The 20,491-nt window shown below is 36.1% G+C and overlaps 1 protein-coding gene across 2 annotated transcripts in view; it reads right to left on the bottom strand.

Moving 5' to 3' along the window:
• The window catches only part of TPR (translocated promoter region, nuclear basket protein), a 41,304-nt gene that overhangs the window by 16,263 nt on the left and 4,550 nt on the right, over positions 1 to 20,491 (bottom strand). For both annotated transcript variants that reach the window (XM_042806098.1, XM_042806105.1), the window contains exons 6-34: positions 19,806 to 19,970; positions 18,991 to 19,083; positions 18,788 to 18,868; positions 17,229 to 17,316; positions 16,572 to 16,712; positions 15,497 to 15,588; positions 14,498 to 14,695; positions 13,862 to 13,969; positions 13,117 to 13,343; positions 12,263 to 12,426; positions 11,753 to 11,892; positions 11,522 to 11,670; positions 11,088 to 11,250; positions 10,671 to 10,805; positions 9,834 to 9,974; positions 9,495 to 9,663; positions 8,842 to 9,008; positions 7,727 to 7,879; positions 6,864 to 6,980; positions 5,575 to 5,778; positions 5,301 to 5,485; positions 4,725 to 4,872; positions 4,192 to 4,329; positions 3,358 to 3,489; positions 2,964 to 3,094; positions 2,382 to 2,592; positions 1,898 to 2,044; positions 1,282 to 1,480; positions 399 to 604 (exon numbers count right to left, since the gene is read on the bottom strand). In XM_042806098.1, the coding sequence (XP_042662032.1) occupies positions 399 to 604; positions 1,282 to 1,480; positions 1,898 to 2,044; positions 2,382 to 2,592; positions 2,964 to 3,094; positions 3,358 to 3,489; positions 4,192 to 4,329; positions 4,725 to 4,872; positions 5,301 to 5,485; positions 5,575 to 5,778; positions 6,864 to 6,980; positions 7,727 to 7,879; positions 8,842 to 9,008; positions 9,495 to 9,663; positions 9,834 to 9,974; positions 10,671 to 10,805; positions 11,088 to 11,250; positions 11,522 to 11,670; positions 11,753 to 11,892; positions 12,263 to 12,426; positions 13,117 to 13,343; positions 13,862 to 13,969; positions 14,498 to 14,695; positions 15,497 to 15,588; positions 16,572 to 16,712; positions 17,229 to 17,316; positions 18,788 to 18,868; positions 18,991 to 19,083; positions 19,806 to 19,970 (4,392 nt within the window). The remainder of the gene's footprint in view (positions 1 to 398; positions 605 to 1,281; positions 1,481 to 1,897; positions 2,045 to 2,381; positions 2,593 to 2,963; positions 3,095 to 3,357; positions 3,490 to 4,191; positions 4,330 to 4,724; positions 4,873 to 5,300; positions 5,486 to 5,574; positions 5,779 to 6,863; positions 6,981 to 7,726; positions 7,880 to 8,841; positions 9,009 to 9,494; positions 9,664 to 9,833; positions 9,975 to 10,670; positions 10,806 to 11,087; positions 11,251 to 11,521; positions 11,671 to 11,752; positions 11,893 to 12,262; positions 12,427 to 13,116; positions 13,344 to 13,861; positions 13,970 to 14,497; positions 14,696 to 15,496; positions 15,589 to 16,571; positions 16,713 to 17,228; positions 17,317 to 18,787; positions 18,869 to 18,990; positions 19,084 to 19,805; positions 19,971 to 20,491) is intronic.

Genomic DNA, 20,491 nt, shown 5'->3' with positions numbered 1-20,491 from the left:
ACTGTAGCACTGAGAATTCTGACTATGGCAGGAAATAAGTTTTAAATTAAATTCTGAATCTTCACTAAAGCCAACTTGTATATTTCCAAAACCAGGGGACAGTGGAACTTGAATAGTGCACACAGTTTGTTCAGCTCATTGATGTTATTTTTCCTTTTTTTTTTTTTTTTTTTTTTTTTTTTTCCTTTTTCAAAGTGTAGGAGTCCTATGATGAGAATTTCCATCTGCTATTTAGGATGTTTAGAGAAAACACCTTCATGTAAAGTGGTCAAGTATTAACTGCTGCACACACACACCACGTTGGACAGCGGTGCTCTTACAGCCTGCCGCTGTTCTCATTCAGTCAGGACCCACGCGAGCCATTTCCCCTCACACAGCTAGCTGAAAGGACTTTGTACCTTGTTTGTAGACTCGGGTGGCTCATCTCGCTGTTCGTGGTGTCGCTCTTGCTGCTCTCTGAGCTCTCTTTCCAGGCGGCAGATTCGACCTTCATACTGTGATTTGAGTGCACTCATCCGCACCTCCAATTCAGTTTTCTGCTCTTCTAATGAGCTGCTCTTTTGTTTCCACTCTTCGTTCTCTTTTGTTAGCTGTTCTTTTGTACCTAATTGAACAGGAAAGAATTCAGTCTTGCCACTGTAAAGCTGCCTACTAAATCTCTGCATGCTGAATACCAGGCTGTTTTAATAGGTTGAAGTATTTTGAAATCTTAAACATGTTATGCTAAAAAAGGAGCTCTTAGAGGTAATTTTAACTTTCACATGCTGTTTTTCTATTTAATTGCAATTAAATAAAATTAAATTAAAAATATAAAAATCCGTAATATAGAAATAAAAAATTAAATAAAGAAGTAGTCATAAAAGAACAAGATGCTTTCAGCAAGCTCTTACACCATCATTCCTCTCAACATCAATTAAAATTAGAGAGGGCAGTATGTTTCGCACCTGTACATTTAGGGAAGGCAACAGGGAAGTGGTGAATTACCTGAGTTTTTAGTAGGGTCAATCTGCTTTAATCAACAGAATGATAAAAAAATGGGGGGTTATCACGTTGGCTGGCCAAAACTACTCAAAACTTTTTTTTATTTCCACTGTACAGCTAGTTATATGTTTTTATCATCTCCCGAAGGAATTAAAATTTAAGTTTTAGAACAGTAACTGTAACATCTCATCTAGAAAAAAGTTTTAAGGAGTATCCTGTCTAAACGTTTTTCCATAGCAATCATCAAAACATCCAAACAGCAGGTAACACCTTCATGATAGTAAAAAAATACTATAGTACCAGCTAGCTGTGCAATTTTCTGCTTGGCCGCAAGCAAGGTCTTCCTGGTTTTCTCTTCCTTCTCAGTGATCTGTTGCCTGAGTTGTTCTTCCTGCGTAGTCTTCTCTTGCAGATCTTGATGAAAACGAGCAAGTTCTGATTGTAGCTGTGTTATCTGCTCCTGAAGATTTCTAACTTCAGCTTCCTTTTCTGCTATAGTCTAGAGAGAGAGAGATTACAACTATTGGCCACAACCAGCTACTTTCGCAACTATATAGCCTAACAGGCTCTAGAGGACCTAGTACGAGCTGGCCACTGCATTAAGGTTAAAAGGCTTCTAATCAACAACAGGGGAGTCCAGTCCTCTCTAAATGCAATAATCGAGAGAACAGGATTCTCCTTTCCACTTACTTATTCCAAGAAACAGTCTGAGACACACCTAGACACAGGATTTAAACCGAGTTTAAGGTCCCTCTTTCCCAACAAGGTAGAGCCAAAAACAGGTCACTTCACATACTTCTGTGCATACACAGGCACACAGAAACACCCTCACATTCTTCAGTTCTGCGTTTACGACTGCAGTTGAGTACAGTACTCAAATTGTTCACTGTTCCTACCTCGTTCACTCTGTTCTTACCTTTTGTAAACTTTCAACCTGAGTCTCCAAAGTCTTCGTCTTCACTTCAGCTTGACTGAGAGTCTCTTTCAGCTCTTGTACTTCCTGGACAGAAACTTGTTCTTCTTGTTGTTCTACAAAAGACTGAGTTGATGCTTCTGCAACCATCTGAAATATACGAAGTGGTGTCAGGGTAAAGGGTACTATCTGATTAGACTGTCAATACTTTCACAAGTTGCTTTTGCATGCAAATTGTTTATTTAAAACGTTCTGGGCAAAACCCAAGAATTCTAATAAATGTTAAAGTTCTGTTAAAGAATACTGCAAAACAGTTTGCACTATCAGCAGAATAAATGATCTTCTGCTTTTCTCTTCACAGGTAAGTATTCAGATAGTATTATACTAAGGGAACGTGAAGATCATTAGCTACATTATACCTCACTAGATGAAAACATACTTTTTTTTTAATGCCCTTTTTCTTTGTTTGCAATGAAATTCTATCTACCTTATCATGCTGTGCTTTTAGCTCCTCATATTGAGTCTTGTATCTGCGCCCAATTTTCTTGACCTGTGTTATAGTTTTCACTTTTTCCTGTATGTCAGCCACTTTAGCATCTAGTTCTTTCTGCAAAGTATCCTTTTCCGTTCGTATTTTAGTTACTTCATCCTTCAGGCTCTGAACAAGATTCTGGCTTGTAGTCAAGGATGCGGTAGTTCTAAGTAACAAGAGATTGGAGGAAGATACAAATGAGATGTTTGAAATAATCAATACATTTTAATATTGCTCATTTGTGCAGTATCACAGGCATTGTCTGTAGTGAATTATGTTTTCTGGGATTCTGCAATAAAAATGAGTGTTTGTAGACTACAAATTATTCTACAACATATCTGTGTAGAGTAAGTTCAGCTAAAAGACAGCTTCCAAACCAATTCTGACTTGGTTTTACCTGCATATTATCAAGCTACCATAGGAATACCAAAGGTTTTATAGTTACATGGAGACAGTTAAGAAAATACACTTCCAGATATGGCTATTTGAAATATTTTGCTTTGCAAAAAACTTGTTACTGATTGACTTATACCACACCTGGCTATTTCTGCTTTAAGCCTGCCTGTTTCTTCACTCATTTGTTGTATACGCTTCGTGTTTGCCTCCTTCTCTGAAAGCAGCTTCCGATACTCTTCGAGATCAGTGTCCTTCTGTTGACTCAATAAATGCTGAAAGGTTGAGAAAAGTTTCCATTTTCATAAGATGATTATACGGTTATATCCAGAAAAATGTTTCTGAACTAGAGGTACTGATTTTGCATTTTGATTTGGAATGCCTATGAATTAGAACAGCCTATTCTGAAGCTGCAGAAACAATGCTTTTTAATTTAAATATTCTTATTTTGTTGGGGTTTTTTTAAGAAAACTTTGAACTTTTTTAGTTGCCTTCCCCCACGTGCCCAACATCTTCCCTGGAAACATGCATTCCTCACCTGAGTCCGGGCTTTCCAGCGTTTAACATCTTCTTCCAACAGCTTTTTCTCTGCCTGCAACATTCCACTTTTCTCACTCAGTTCAGCATTAGACTCTTGTAGAGGTAGAATGTCTGCCTCAAGCTTGCGTACCTGAAAAAACACAACTGGGGATTAAACTCTCTGGACCTTATGAGACAATTGAATAGAATATGGTAGGCCTTGAACAATGACAGTGAGAGGGACAGAGAAAGCAAAATCAACACCCTCAAGAAGACATGACATAGCCTCTTTTTAACTCTGCCTTTCAGTGGCCAGCCGGGGGCTGGGAAAAGGATGGGGAGCAAGAGCAGGCAATGGTCCTACAGGGAGAGAAAAAAAAATATACATACAACTTCACAATCTTAGGTTCTCACTCCTTCTGCTTTGGTAAAGGAAACAGATTATTAATTACATGTTAGAAGCCAAGCAACACTGCACTGGATTCCATTAAAATAACTGGTGTGCATAAATGGGAAGAGGCAGTATCTCCCTTTTAAATTCTTAATAAAGCTGTGATCTGCTTTACAGGTACTCCTGTGCCATTTTTCATTTATCTGTCGATAGTATCTGTGTTACTGGTATACCTCTAGCCAAGGATAAATGCTGATCTTCAGTTTCATTTACGTGAAACTGAACTTTAAACTTCGCAATGCGCTAGGTGGACCAACATCTTCTAAAATTCTTTCCTCATTTGTATGATGTAAAGAAATAATCACAATCTAAATCATATATTTCTTGTAATTAGCAATGGTTCATCCACACACTAACTCATCAGCTTGACTATGAAAAATTTACGTGAGCTTCAGGACTAACCTTCGCTTGAATTTGTTGTAGCTCTTGTTCTAGCCTCTCCTTCTCTTCTCTTAGCATCTTGTTGGTTTCTATCAGTACGTTCATGGTCTCAGTTTTCTTCATTAATTCTTCATGCTGTGCAATGGTTTTTGCTGTTACCTTTTGAGAAGATTTAACTTAGTCATTTGTTTTGTTTGCACATGCATATATAGTTACCTGGATCTGGCATAACACCATCTTGAAAAGCTATCATGGCATTCATTATCTCACACGTAGATTCAAAACAAGTAAATATCACTTAAGAAATAGGAGATGGAAAAAAAAAATGAGATAAATTGTCTTTATTTTGTCTATTTATGCGATTTTGGAATTGTCGTGCTACTTCCCAGAACTCAGAACAAGATTCTCCATTTGGGTATGTAGCAACCATGGTTTAAAAGCTCCCGATTATTCTAAAACTTCATTTTTGGGCCCAGGCAGCAAAGACAAAGACTAGAACATAAGACAACAGCCCTCTACTTACTGAAATCATAAGCACTAGTATCCAACCATACCTGCACCTTCTCTCTCTCAGCATTGAGACTGTCCTGCAGCTCCTGGAGTTCTCTTTCCAGGTGCTCCACTCTCTGACGATAACGCAAACTCTCCACCTGGGCCACCTCAAATCTAGTTTCTGCAATCTCCTTTTCTCGACGTATAAATCTGCAGTAAGAAAATGAACAAAACATCACGTCAATGAAAATGCAAGACAAAGCATTTTAAGTTGAAGCATCATATATCTGAAGGTCTACTGAGTATAGAAATCAATTCAGAAAGATCAAAAAGAAAATCCTAGGTAAAAATTTTTGAAAACCTACATAAACCGCCTCAAAGAAAACCACTGTGAGGAAAAAAATCAACTCTATGAGACCTTCTGGCCAATCACACTTGCTAAAATCTGATTTAGCTTGCTGTCATAATTTTTCCTAGGAGGAATCTCCTCTATTAGTTGCTGATGCAGTACAGCCACCTCCTACATAGCAAAAAAGTGCTTAAATTTCATACGTTATCCTTCAAATATAAATACAGAACTATTTAATTTGGCAACTATTTTATAACCACTGAGAGAAGGAGTCCAGAGCTAAATTTACCTAAGAATTTCTAAGATTTGTTCCTGAGATTTGCCTTCCTCATTGAGAGAAACATTCACTGCAGTTGGCATGGCTTCTTTCATTGAAGTCACCATCTTATCACTCAGACTTTCCAACTGTTCATGTAACAATCGATTTTGTTTTTCCAAATCTTCACAGCGGGATGCAAGTTTTGAAGCTTCATCCTACAACAAAATTGTTCAATGGCTGTGAATTATGTGGCTGAATTTCTATTAACTGAAAACAACCACTGAAACCATAAAAACAATCATACCTTGATCATTCTCTCTCTCTCTTCCCAGGAGGCTTTGCACTCTAACAATTCAGACTCAGCTTTCTGAGCAGCTTCCTCTAGCTGCTGCCTGACTGCTGTATTCTTGGCAACTTGGTCTTTAATAGCCTGTAATGCTTCAACATCAGCAGCATGTAGCATTAATTCCCGTTCGTATTTATTCTGAGCTTCAGAAGCCATCTTTGCCTGCAAAAAATATAAATGAATATTCCGTTACCTTTGTACATATCAAACATATAATATTAAAGAGATTCTCCAATTCTAGACAAAATCAGTAACCACTAATCAGAAAGAAAATCACTGGCCAAAACCTCTGTCATTCTCAAGTACAAAAAAAGTTGGTAAGCTTAGAACGGTTCCCATAAAGATGTTATTATTTTTAAGAAAAATTAGAATTTGGAATAATTGTGAGAGGCTAGCAGGAGGACACACTCTCTATAGTTACTCTACAATCAAACCTCTTGCTCTAGGTTCTGCAAGAAGAACAGGCAGGTATTGGTCTACAAACACCCACTGGTTGCTTCTACATATGAATGGGCAAAGATATTTACTGCATGAGGTTTAAAAGCTAAGGACAGACTGTGGTCATAGGATTAGCTGAAAAAAATGGAAATGCCCACCTACTAAATTTTGGGTTGTATTAAACAACAGCCAAAAGTTTTTTTACATTCTTTACATCAATCAGTGTTGCTGGAATTCTCATCTGCAGAAAAGTACATCCCCTTTAAGAACACTTGGTAACAAGACAATCTTATCAGGTGCTGCTAAATATCATATTGCCCCACAGTTTAAAGCGACAACAATTGTGTTTCGGGTTAGAAAGGTATTTCTCCTGTTGCCTTGTTGCAAGAGTTCCATTTTCTATTTTGCTCCCCCCCTCAAGAGACTGAGGTAGCAATTAATTAAAACCAGTTAACTACATTGCCCAGTCATTTTTTTTACATAACGAAACAGACCTTAGAAACAGTAGCCTGTTGCATCTTCTGTTGTTTTCTTAAACATGACACAAACTGTGCTTGAAGCACAACATTATATTAAAAGTCAGTTTAGTTGATATTACCACAACTTTTGATTAGGTAGGAAAATGAAGCATTACATAATCAGCTGCTCACAAAATAGAGAAAGTGTTCTTACAGCACTTTTCTTGCCTCCATGAGTCTCTCATTAGCAGCACTATCTTTAAAAATGTTTTCAGTTCAACTGCAAAACAATGAAAAGCTAACACTAAGTTTACTACCTCTAGCTAAAATTGGCAAATACTACAAACATACTTGTTCCTGGCAGTCCCGTCTGGCTTGTTGTTCGTTATTTAGAGCTGTGCTGGCTCTCTGAAGAGCTTCCTGAACTTCTGATTGCACGGTTGACAGACTCTTCTTTAGTTCTGACAGCTACGGTGATGGGGGAACAACAAAAATACAAAACAAGAACAAAACCAAGACTAAATAGAAAAGTATTTATAGAGTATTGAACACAGCAAGGCTTGATTGTAGAGATTCATGAATAATGTAGAACCAAACGGTGGGTGGCTTGGGGTTTTTTTGCTTGTTTGTTGGGTTTGGGTTTTTTTATACTAATTTTAACCTAAAGAGAAATACTTCCAAGATTTTGACTTCTTATTTTACAGCGCTGTTTCCTGGTAAAAATATATTAACTGTTCTTTCAGAGTTGGGCCTACAGTAGCTCCTGTTGCAGTCATCTTATTTCTTTCAACCCCAGTAGGAGCCCAAATACAAACCAGACAAATAAGGGCACAGACCACCCCAGTTTTAAAAGACATGCAGGCTCCAAATGTGGTTTTGGCTCACGTTTCAAAAAAGATTTTCTGAAACCTTTCTCTAAGGCTTTTACTCATGTTTTTCTGCAAGTTGTGTTTTCTGCAAGTTGTGTTCAAAGTTCAGGAAGATGGTGACAGCTTTAAATACACAATCACCCTAACAAAGCGATAAGGTTAATGTATTACTCATGTCTGGAAACCTCTCACGAATTTAGTTAGTCTTTTGTACATCCTAAAAGATTTAGCTTTGGACACTAATATACTGTGAAAACAAACTGAAGCTCACGGAATTATGTAAAAGCACATTCTTGTGGACTCTCTAGAGGGGAGTTAAAGGAGGGGGAGGCATTTAGGGCATACTTGTTGTTCCATATTCTCCAGAGCTTTACGCTTTTCCTCTTGCAGTTCTTGCTTTTCTTTCTCTGACTCCATCAACTTCTTTTCAAGCTGTGCTTGATATTCTGAGGACTCCTTCAGACGAGCTTCAACTGTTGCACGAACCTCTTCTGTCACCTTCATTAAAGTCCATAAGAGATCAATTTATCTTCCTTTACATACAGTATTCTGATGTGAAACTAGTATTTTGTTAACAATTTAAAGCCAGAATAGGTATTCTCAGCATCTCATTTAGAACAACACTGAAAACGTGGAGAATCACAAATAGCAGTGAATTTTTTTTTTCCCCCTTCAAAGCTGCAATACCTCAAGAAATACACCTAATAAATGTTTTAGGTGACTGCACTCAAATGTGCAGTTGCCAGCATATCTTTTTGTTACACACTAGCATCGGCAATGTTGTTAAACCGTACCAAGCCATGATTAAGTTTTCACAGTGACAGAACGCAGACAGGCAGAGAAGTTGGATACTGGACAAAGAGCACTCTCATCTACCGATGCTGAAGTTACTTCAGTAGAAAATGAGAATTCTGTTTCCCCAGTATATCTTACTTTGATATGCTGAAGATCCTGGAAGAATAGGTTTTAGTCACTGTTAACACGGTGGAGTGTATTGCAGATCAGAAAGTTGTTCTTAAGCTTTTCACATGAATACCACATACAGTGTTCTTTTGCATCAGTGAAGACCTTATTAATGCAGAAGGTGTGAATTTAACTGCTTTTGATTGAGAGCTAATTAATATTGTTCATCATTGACCACAGGGTTATAAGGAAGAGTTTTTAAAAGTCAATTGCCCTCTTTCAAAGGAAGACATTGGCAGAATGCAGCTTTGAGTCAAATTTACTATTCAATATTTTAAGAATATGCTGCAAAAAGGTTTAATATTTCCACGATTGTAAGTGCTTTTAATAAAATTGTCTGAAATATGATCTTACTACAGTTTATTATAATGCCTTCTTAACTAACTTCAGCTGCTTTGTTATCCCTCCCATAATCCTATAGTACGTACTGCAGTACAAAAAAAAAATCTTTCATTTTGTTTCTGGTTTTGCTCTAATAAACAACGGTAACTACTCACTTGTTTTTCCTTATTAAGGGATTCCTCTAAACTAAGAACCATGGCTCTGTACTGTTCCACATTACTAGAACTAGTCTTGAGTCTTTCTCTCAGGTCATTAACTTGTTCGTCAGCTTGTCTTAGTCGACTTACAAGATCATCCACATCTTCATTTGCACTAGGCTGACCTATAATATTAGAACACACTCATTAACTGATGAAGTTTAATGCAGTTTTTTAAAATCACTGTTCTGTTGAAAACTGAAGTCTTTTTAGTATAACAATATGCAAAAAACAATCACCCTCACAAAGCTTCCATAAATAAAGTTGTCAGCCCTAGCCAAAATAGCAGCTTGCAAGAAACACTGTTGATACACACAAAAAAAGTTGGCTATGTAAAAATTAGAAACCTAATAGACTTAAGTTTATTCAAATAAAAATAAACAGGATCCTTTAATAAATTTTGCTTTATTTTTCCCCTTTATCAAAGCTTGCTTGGACATTCATTTTACTTTAACAACCAGTTATCATTTGTTTGAATATGTGATTGTAATAATGAAGAGGTTTATTATTTAGTGTAATGTCCTCCTAATTATAAGTTATTATGAATTTTACCATTTTTCAGACAGCAGTGCTTAACATAAAGAGAAATTCAACACAGAAAAACATTTTACCTTTTCCTGGAACCCTCTGTGATGACTGAGATGCTAGCTGAGCCTCTGTATTGTTAAGCTGCTGTTTCAACATCACAGTTTCTTTCTGGGCATTCTTTAAAAGTTCCTTTGTGTTAATGTGACGGTTTGTCTCAGTCTCGAGTTGCCTCTTAAGATCCAGGATATGAACCTCAAAACACAAGGTTTTTAAACTTGTAATTATTCACAAACAGCACAAAGGCCAAATATGTTTATAAAATTCACACATTAAAAACAATGCACTATAAGCTGGCAGAAGCCATGCCACTGCAGCTTTATTTTCACTAAAACAAAGTTTAGCATATTTATAATTATACTTACCTCTTGATTTTTGGTAAGGGAATGTCTTTGTTCCACCTCACTTTCTAGTTTCTTCTTCAGCTGAGATATTTCACGCTCTAGCTTTTCTATCTGATTATTGAGTCTTTGTTTTGTTTCCGTCTCAGACCTCTCCAGTATTCCCTGATAAAAAGAACATAATGCACTATGCTTACAATACACTTTAATAATTTTCTTCTGAATTACTGCAGCGCTTCATACAAAGTTGTCACATTACTTCTCCCATCCACAACATAATTACAACAAAATGAAAGATTTTTGAATAATATTGATACAATAGGTGCTATTAGAAGAAAATTTATTACCCATCCAGTCTAATTCCAGGGATTAAAAAAATCCCTAAAAAAGTTCTACTACAGAAACAGAATTCAGTCACATGATAAAATGTGCAACCTTAAATATTTATAGCCTAAGAACATACCCTACAATAGAAGACATAAGAGTAGGTATACCTTAAAATAGCAGCAGAATAATCTAAGACCGGCTCTGGTAAATTTTGCTATCAAAAAAATTAACATACAGATTTTTTCCCTTCACTTTGTTTCATGTGTTTTGTTTCCATTTCAATGTGAAAACCCTTCTCATCAACTCAAAATTCTCACGATTTTCCCCAGGTAAATAACAGTATCATCATTTAGGATAGGAATGAAAAACTTGCTTAAACAAGTTGTTCAAGTATTTTATGTTTAGTGTCTATTTGTAACAAAAAAAATCCACTTTAAGACCCAATCCCATGATTCTTTTATTCAATTTCCATGGGTATTTACTGAAAACTCGTAGAGACAGACCATACTTGGAAATAAGAATAATACCACATACCTGAATAGTTCGCAAATTAGTAAGCAGCAAGTTCTGTCCTCTTTGTTCAACTAATAAAGACTCACGTTGCTGAGTCAGACGCACATCTGACATCTTCAAGATATCTTTCTCCTTTTTTAAGTTTTCTGCTCTCACCTATAAAAGACAGAAAATAAGAACTGTTATCAATCCCGAAACTGTCCATTAATTGTAATATTTTTATGATCATTTAATACTATATTAAAAAAAGTAAGAACAGTAAGAATGCGACTGTGACAAATGTATGCACCAAATAAACATGCACACAAACTTCTACAAATTGAAGAGATGATACACTCAAAAAGCCACACATTCAAGTTCCAACAGCTTTCAAGATAATATGAAAACCTCTTGTGCTAGCTTGGAATAGCTAGCAGTATAACACACTGTATTACTGACCTCTGCCACTGCCAGTTTTTCATTAGCTCCCCTCAGGTCTTGAGTCATAGTGTTAATTATCTGCTCTTGCTTCTGAGTTGTTGCTGTGAGTTTCTGGGTTCTTTCATGCAGAGATGTTATTTCTCGACGATAGCCTTCAACATTGTCCTGCAGCATTTCATAACTTCACATGGAACAACAAAGCAAAGTATGCGTTTGCCACATTAAACCGAGTTTAACTGCAAGAGGTGTATGAACATGGCTATGAGTTTCATATTCTTGTGTGTCAGTTTTCACATATGTGGCACCCTCACACTGTCCTTTGTATTTAACCGGAGAGACAATACTCAACTTTAACTTGCAACTCCTCGGAAGCAAACAATATCAAGCAGTCAACATGATTCTATTGAAAAAGAACGCATATGTAAGGCAGTGAAATTAAATGGCTGGTTTACCGTTTGGAGGCAAACTCCAGCTGTGTGGATATCTTTGCATTTTGTGACCTCAAGTCTGTGACCTGCTCCTGAAGCTTTTCATTTTGTTCGTTCAGCAACTTGTCATTTTCTGCCTTTTCTTTTTTATAGTTCTCAAAAACTTCCTGCAACTACAAAGAACAGACATTAAAGTGCTTACAAGAGTAAAAAGAAATAGTGATAGCTTTCTACTGTGTTTATTGAAAAACATACCTGCTTAAGTGCAGCCTTAGCCTCCACAGTCTCCACTGACTCAGTTATAGACACTGGAGCAGGAGTTGACATGGCTTGAGGTAAACTTGGGCGCTTTGGAGTAGATGTAAGAGAAATATCCTCTGGTACTATACCTGAAGCTGAAAAAAGATGACGGGGATTTTCAAGGCAAGCAGAAGATCATGTAACCACACTGAAATATGTCTAAACCCAATACTGTATAGCCAGGAAAGTCCTGGGCTCTCCTAAGCAACTCATCCTGTATACCTACAATATGCTACCAGAACACACTGTCACCACTACATGTCAGTCATAATGTATCAAGTTATTACAGTGTAGAAAATAAAATCACATGTCTAAGTCCAAATTCATGGCTTTTCCAGTGAGTAAGGTTAAAAGTTAAATACCAGATTAACAGAAGTTACTAGTACCATTATAGCACCATTACTGAAAACTCGTAACAAATGACAATTATATTTTTTTTCAGTTGTGCAGAAATGTGAAGCTTACCTTGCAAAGGAATGATAGCTCCTGTGGTCTGTGCCAACAATATGCGGAACATATCACGCTGACGAACTATAGACTCAACAAGCTGCAACTGATGATGGCGTGATTCACGCAGTTTTTCTAGTTCGTTGAGAGCTTCCTCAAGCTGACTCTGAAGCTTGGAAATTCTGAAAACAATAACAGGTTTTCAGTAACATATAAAGCGAGGCATACCAAGGTGACACAACCCCTACATTTTGTCACAAGTTTTTCAGTGTACATTTACTATATCTTTGAAAAGTTAAGCACCACTGAGAATTTTGAGCAAACTTACAGGAAGATAGGCTTTTGGGCTTGCCATTTTCTAGATGACAAAGAAAGTAGGCCTCTTCCATGAAAAGCAGAACAGAGGCAATTCTGTTCATGTGAGTAACTTCAAATAACAGTCAGTAGCATGAGCAGAGAATCAGACTAAGAACTTTAAATACAGAATTACATTATCTGTGGGCTTTAGAGCCAAGTGAACTAGATATGCACCTATTCAATTTTTTGTTCAGCTAATGGGAATGAAAACTTATTTTTTGAGAAACAGCTTTTTTGTGTTAAATCTTACTCACTAAAAGACTGACAATTATTTTTACTTTCAATTTTTGAGAGGATCTATAAGATACATAGCTATAAAGCCATTTTAACCTAAACCCGAAGACAACGCTGCTCAAAAACTTGCCTTTACGAGTTACACATCTGCCCATGAGTGTATGCGTACTTACATATGCACAGAACTAATAACAATCAGGAGCAAAAAACTGAAAAGTGTTTGAATAAATCCCTGTCACTTTTTCGTGTAAACAGTTTACAAGAAGGGGCAGATAACTTACTTCGATGATGTTGTTTCTTGCTCCTCTTTTTCTCTAGCCTCTCCAAGCTCCCGAAGAGCCACCAAGAGGCGCTGATTCTGTTGCTGAAGTTCTTCAATATTTCTGTAAGAGACTAGATGTTGAGATATCACTTCAGAAGAGCTACTGATGTCAGCAGAGCTCACTTCTTCATCACGAATCACATGATTGCCTCTAGCTTCTTCAAGTTCCATTAAAAGCACACGAATCTGCAAGAGAACATTCTAGTGTAAGACTTGCACGTAGACTCAAAAGTTCGCTCTGAAAAACAATACACTGAAGTACTTGGAATTGAAATCTTTTTTCCTTCAATATACAAACTATTACCATCAATAAATCATTGTAAAATAATTACATTATAGAAAGTCTGACAAAACGAAACCACATCACGATCAGTAGTAGATAATCTGTGCTCAGTTCTGCAAACACACGACACTCCAATCAAAGTTTATATACAAATATATATATATGAGTTTTCCATGTCAGATGTTTAACTATTATCCTAAAGCAGCATCACTTTTATCCAGCTAAAGTTATTCCAGTTGTGTAAGCAGAAACGTAAAATACCATGTTCTTCTAAAGAAGCTTTTAACATCACTAAGGCTCTTATGACAACCAAAGTCTACACAACTGTGGCTGAACACAACTTTCATGTAAACTTCAGAAACACAGCAGTGTATTAATAAATTGCAAACAGTACACTTAACGATAGCAACATTTATTCTACCTGCTGTGAAAGATCTTTTACTTGTATTTCCAGTCTCTGGTTTTCTCTTTCAAGCAGAGAGGCATGCTTATTGGCTTTATCGGTATCGTCCTGCAATCGTTGGATTTCCTGCAAGCATGTAAACATTAAGAAACACATAGTCATTCCACTCAGATACATTCCTTTGCAGAGAGATAATGTCACGTAGAGACATGCCTTGTGAATCAAACTGTGCTTTACTACTTTAAAGTTACGCTCCAAAAGGTTAAACTCCTCATACTTGGGAATCAAAAGCCATGCTCTTTCATGCTGTATTAGTATATTAAAATTAATGGGAAGTGAGCACCAAAGTCCAGTTTTATTTATTTGGGCAGACAAATACTAATTGTTTATGAAGAATTCTACTCTCTCAGAAAATCAGAGATTGTAAGTCACCATAATTAATTTAGCCTTTACTATAAAAAACTCTGAAAAATGTTGGTTCTGTAAAACACTTTGCACAGTCCAATAAATCAGAAAATAGAAAGTTCAACATATATTTTCCCACAGTAGAAGTTAACTAAAAGGTCCATTTTATACATTAAAAGCCATTAAGATTAAGGAATTAAAAATAATTTTTTTTCCATAATTTTACATGCTCTCTTATTTTATACTGACCTTCATAGCTTGTTCAAGCTTTGCAGATAGACTAGCAACAGCTTTCTGGGAACGCTCAAATTCTTCACGCTGACGTTTTAAGATTGGTGCTTTGGCTTCTACTTCCTGCACTATTTCATCCAAATATTTATTGATTCTCTTATTCTCCAGCTTTTCCAAAAGCAACTGATCCTGAGTTTCTACATATGCATTGTACAGCTGCAACAAAAGGTTTTGTGGTTTGTTTATTTGTTTGTTTTTGATACAACTGGACAGACCTCTTAAAAGAGAACCACTGGTAATTATACAACTCATACCTTAAGGCAGTATAATCCTTATACAACTCTGTAGTAGTTAAATCAGAGAAACAAGTTGTACTTTGAAAACCATGTGTTTTTAGGACTCATACCATGGCAAAGCAGTTACCGCTACTAATTTAACAATAGCAAATTTCTATCATGCAAACATATGTAATATAAGAATTCTATGTAAAAGGGACAAATCCTAAGCAAATTTAAGACAATGGAAATACCAAAACTAAAGAACGCAGCAAGCACAGAATGAAGTAATTTAATGGCTAGACAGAATGATCAATAACAAACAAAATGAAAATACAAATTGCCTAAGTAGAAGTGTAAAAAACACTGTAATAGGTACCATTATGTTAATTTTTTCTGCAAGTATAAGCCAAATGCACAGTTAAGCAAAAAACCCCGGAAAAGCTCCTGCCAAAAACGCATACAGAAAATAAGTTAACGTACACAAAACCCCCATATTTCAGAAAAAATAACTTAAAAACCCTACAAATGTTTTGATCTACTAAAGAAAAACTGTCAGGTATGGTGAAAAAAATTCCAATAACTTAGCTTGTAAGTCTGCCTCAAACACACAAAAAGATTTCATCAGCTTCAGTCAGGCATTACACCAAATCCAGTGAATGAAGTCTGCACCCTTTTGCTACTGGGTTATCTCTGTTGGTATTTCAAAGGCCTTGAAATTTGAGAGTTTCTTCTCACTTACCTCAGTTAATTTCATTCCAGGCTTGACTACTTTAGCTACTGCTGCAGCAGTGGGAGACATAGCTGCCAGCTCCTCCTCAGACAATATGGCTCCTGAAGACATAATCCCACCAATTAACATTAAAAAGCTGCAATAATTCCCATCAGAAATATCCTTTATTAATATAAAGAATGTCTTCATACATCTATGCGCTTTCTAACTACTGTATTTTAAATGACTATTTTAAGCCCTTAAAATTACTGGTTTAAGAGCTTTCTGTAATCTGTACTCAACATATACATGTGCAAGTGACTGGTATTATATACAGTATTCCATGTCATACACTATCAACATCTCTGACCAGATTAATTTGAAATGCTGAAAAGCTTTTGCTATTACTTTTAAAATTTAGATCATTTCTGAACATAAGCAATTGAAATAGCTGGAGCAAAGCTTAATCTGATTTCTTAGAAAACTGCCAGAGGTTTAGAGTGGCAGAGCACTGGTTTACTTGCATTAAATTAACACAGGGATACAACAAATATACTTCATGCCTCTCTATTCCTTCCTGCTCTGTTTTCTCTTTCCTTTAGGAATTACTTATATGTAGCAAACTAATTTTCAACAAAGAAAGACAGAACTAGAACAGAGAATATTGAGCAAGATTTAATGTTAAACAGACATTTAAGGACAGAGGTTTGTTTTCTGTTGTCATCCCCCCCCTTTTTTTTTTTTTAAGAGGAAATTAAGAAGTTTATCATGCCTACTTCCCTCTCCAGAAAACCATTAAAAGCATGATGATTCAGCTTTAAGGAAATGTTTCCTCTCCACTTTCTTCGAAAAAGTAAGTCAGATTAACAAAACTTCAAAACACATTTGGATGGAAATGCATTTTCTTGTGTGTGGGAGGGGAAAAAGTATGTATTTTCCTATATATATACACATGAAAAAGCTTCTAAAATTCATTATTAGAAATGATCAAAGATGAATTAAGATTAATGCACTTACTTCCTACAGAAATTCAGCATAGTATTTTCATGCAAGACGACTGAAAGGCTGAGGCTTTATGTATTTTGGTCCCCAGTGTTATCCCTACCTTTGCGCTTTGTAGCAGACAGTAGATCATTAGCATTCTCCAGCTCCTTCTCCAGTTTACTGATCTTTTCTCTCAGTTCTTTTTCCATTACAGCTTTTGACTCTTCCACTTCAGCCAAATGCTCCTGGGTTGCTTTATTAGCTAAAATCAAAATCAGACAAGCAGTTTGCTGTCTTGTGGTTGTTTATATTTCTCTCTTTTAAAAAGACCAAAATCTGCATATGTACTTTAAATTTTACTTTATATGCAGAAGCTCATGCTGATAAGAAAACTCAGTAGCACAACAGAAGCATGAAATGCTGTCTATCACCTTTGCTTAGAGGGGGCTAAAATATGAACTGTCCTTTTATCAGTGAAAAGGAATCTAAAACATGAAACTAAAATGAAGATTTATCTTGCAAAATTAGATCCTCTCATCAAAATCTAAAGTAAAATTCCAGGTATATTTGAAAATAGTTCCCCCGCCCCTCCCTGCCCCAAGTAAATTCACTTAGCAGGGTAAAAATTTTTGTTACAAAGTGCCTGATGTTTCCCTATCCCAAAAGCCTAACGAAGTTCCTTTCATAAATGCTCAACACCTATTTTTCAATGCATCAAGGTAGTTACAAAGGAGAGCAACTGTTCTGTTCCGTTTCCCATTTTTCACTCTCAGCTTACCTTCACCTGCTTCCTTCAGGAGTTTGTGCAGCTCTTCCACTGCTCCTGTGAGTTCATTGCTCTTTGCCTCTGAGTCATCAGCAGCACTCTAGGTGAAAGCATTTAACTTTTTAGTACATAGCAACTATAAAGTTCAAACTGACAAAAAATAATGAACACGCAGGTTTTTTTTGAGTAAAATGCTTAAAGATTCACCCAAACTGGACAATTTTCCTTCCGCTTGGATTAAGTCTCCCTTCAATGCAAACTGCCCCTCTGAGCGTAAGAAGTGTCAGACACTGATCTAATATGACAAATCCAAATGAAATGTTTATGCACCTTAGCTGCTTTATAGCTGGTGCTGGCTTTGTTCCTTCTCTTCACTAAATAAAATTTGGAGAAATTCTGAGTACTCAATTTTGATTATTCTGAAAAATTTGGTATTTTTAGGGCATCTTATGTAAACAGTTTATGTTTCTTTGCTTCCAGTTAAGAGATCTCATAAGTGCAAGACTGTACAATACTTTAGCAATTCTGCAAGTCCATTAGAGATAACTGAAATAAAGTTGATTCAACTTTTGCGAATCAGCAAAGACTCAGAGCAGGCTCCCATAGGAGGGCACTTACTCTTTATGCTTTTAATATCAGGTCAGACAGATATGCCAGCAATTGTAAGTACATCGCAACCCCTACATTAAGTAGAATACAAGCCTTTAAGCCCCTATAAATCAGTGATTCTATAATAAAAACATGAATTAATAGTAGTTAAAAAAAAAATACAACAAACCACCAACCAAAACAAAACCATATTAAAAGGTAAATGGTAATGAATAATGTTCCAGAAAAGTTAGCTGTTGACTTGCTGTTCAACTAAAGGGACATCAGTTTACAGCTAATCAAAGTATTAATGTAAAACTCAGAATTAAGCAGGGTAAAATGTTTATGTGGGTATCTATGCTAGAAAACTCAGGAAACAGAACTCGTTAACCTGTGAATCTGATACGAGTAAACTAAAGAGCAATCAGCTGTCCTCTACAGCTGACTTTGCCTTAGTCAATACATTACAGGATACTTTTCACTCTTTGAGCTAACAAAACAAACAAAAATTACTTGTTTAGATGGTGCTTTTTGACACAATACATAACATTCAGCTGTGTCTTAATTAGATCACTAACACTTGCAGTGTTATTTGAAATTAACTTCTACCAACCCAACTCAGAAAAAACTCTTGCACAGCCATATTTTACATACAAACTTTACCTCCCAATACAACATCCTAAGACGTAACCACATTCATACAACATGAAGCCTCAAAACAGTGAGCATAAAATTACTATTTTAACCCCAGTTATGCTTCATCTGCAAAACAATCCAAGCAGTGTAAGATTTGAAATGCTGCCTAAGACAGCAGCAAAACCAGTATTCTGGAGGTTTCACAATGTTTTGCAATGGAAGTTAGCCTTCCCTGCATCTACACTTTGTGAGGAAAAAAAAAACAAACTGGCCTGCATTACATTTAATGTGAAGATTCGGCCCTAAGTAATATTAATACACACTTATAACAGATGCAGTAAACTCACCTTATACAAATTGGATAATTTTATGTGGGCATTCAGTTCATTGTGGAATCTTTCCTCCATACTAGCTTGCTGTTCTTTTCCCTAGGAAATTAAAGAACAGAGAGGGTGAGGAAACACTCCACTAGTTCTATTTTACACATTTTGTTTTTTCATTTGTAGAAGCAACTGTAACACTATTTTGTATATACTTCAAGTTGTCTTACCTCCTTCAGTTTACTCAAAAGGTCTTCCACATGCTTCTGAAGATTTTCATTTGACTGTTTTAAGCCATTTACCTGTTCCTCCATTCTGGAAACCTGTTCAAAGAAGAAATGAGAAGACCATGCATAAATTTGTCTTTCCAGTCCAGTTTATTTTGGAAAATACCCATCTCATTGGTTTTTACTTTAAAAAAACCCGAAAGTTCCAGGAAGAGCATAAATGGTGACATTTTCTAACAGTCTTTGTTCCTAAGCATTCAGCTAAATGAAAAAGTGAGTCCCCAAATTGCTCCAATTATGCATAAACAAATAAACCTACAAGCCTCAGTGGAGCTAAGTGCCACAGAAAACCCAACCAATTGCCACAGTTGTTAAAGAAACTCCTCAGGTACCCAAACAGAAGCTCAGTGAAGCTGTGTGTTTTCATAATATGGCCATTGTATTTTTGTGCAGGAAAAGAAAAATAAACCCACCCCACTCTGTAAAGAATGTTAAGTCAGTTCCTTCTGCCCCTTCCCCTTACTAAGAACTGTATTCCCATATATTTTAATAGCATTATACCATTGTATAGTTTTGCTATCAGCAACTCCAAAATTTCTAGCTTATAATTAAAATCTTTGACTTTTCTATTCCAGATAACGGTAACTATACATATTCCTTAAAAATCACAAGTTAAAATAAAGAACACCTCCTTATTAATTGCAAAACATACTTTTTAAACTTGAATACAGTTATTAAAATACTTGGGTTTGTTTAGTACAGTTAATCAGGAGGCATAGCTTATAAGAAAGGGCAAAAGGACTCAGCAATTACACTACCTCCTCCTTCTTGTTCTCCAGATTACATTTAAGCTCCAAAATTTCATTGCCTTTCTCCCTGGCAGTATGTAGAAGTTCATCCGTTTTGGCTTTTAACTCAGCATTCAGCCATGTGTTTTGACTCTGTAGTAGTTCTTTTTCTTGCTCCAACCTTTTCTCCCGATACTAAAAAGAAAGTTGCACAGTGTAATTGTACAGGTTCCACAGAAAGTAAAGAAGATGCAAAAATGTACTGTAATTTGATAAATAGCACCAAATAACAGGCAGTGTTTCTTATTACATTGGTATTACTTACTTACCAGTTTCAAAATACAAGAACTTCTTGAAACTTGAGTTAGTTTTCTCAAAGTTTACATTAGCTTGGAACATTAACTAGATTAATATCTAGTTATAGGAAATAAATAATCAATTTTTTTTTTCCTTCTTTTTTCTCCTCTCAGCTTTTTACAAAGTTTACTCTGCCCACAGAGAAATGGTACGGGTACACAAATAATTATTTTTCTCCTTTCTACCTACCTTCATGGACCAGAGTCCTTCTTCCTAGTGGGTAGGAGCAGCCACCATGGCCAGCAGTGAGGCTTGGACATGCTTGCCTAACTTCATGCCCCCTTGCCTTCTAAAAATATATGTCTCACTTCCAGTCACAGCCACCAATTTTATAATAAAATCATTTGTTATAAATAACA

The sequence above is a fragment of the Tyto alba genome, unplaced genomic scaffold, assembly GCF_018691265.1.
Source record: "Tyto alba isolate M040663 unplaced genomic scaffold, T.alba_DEE_v4.0 Super-Scaffold_1000006, whole genome shotgun sequence".
In the NCBI taxonomy this organism is placed as follows: domain Eukaryota; kingdom Metazoa; phylum Chordata; class Aves; order Strigiformes; family Tytonidae; genus Tyto; species Tyto alba.
The sequence above is the reverse complement of the archived record's forward strand: the minus strand, read 5'-3'. Positions and strand labels throughout refer to the sequence as shown.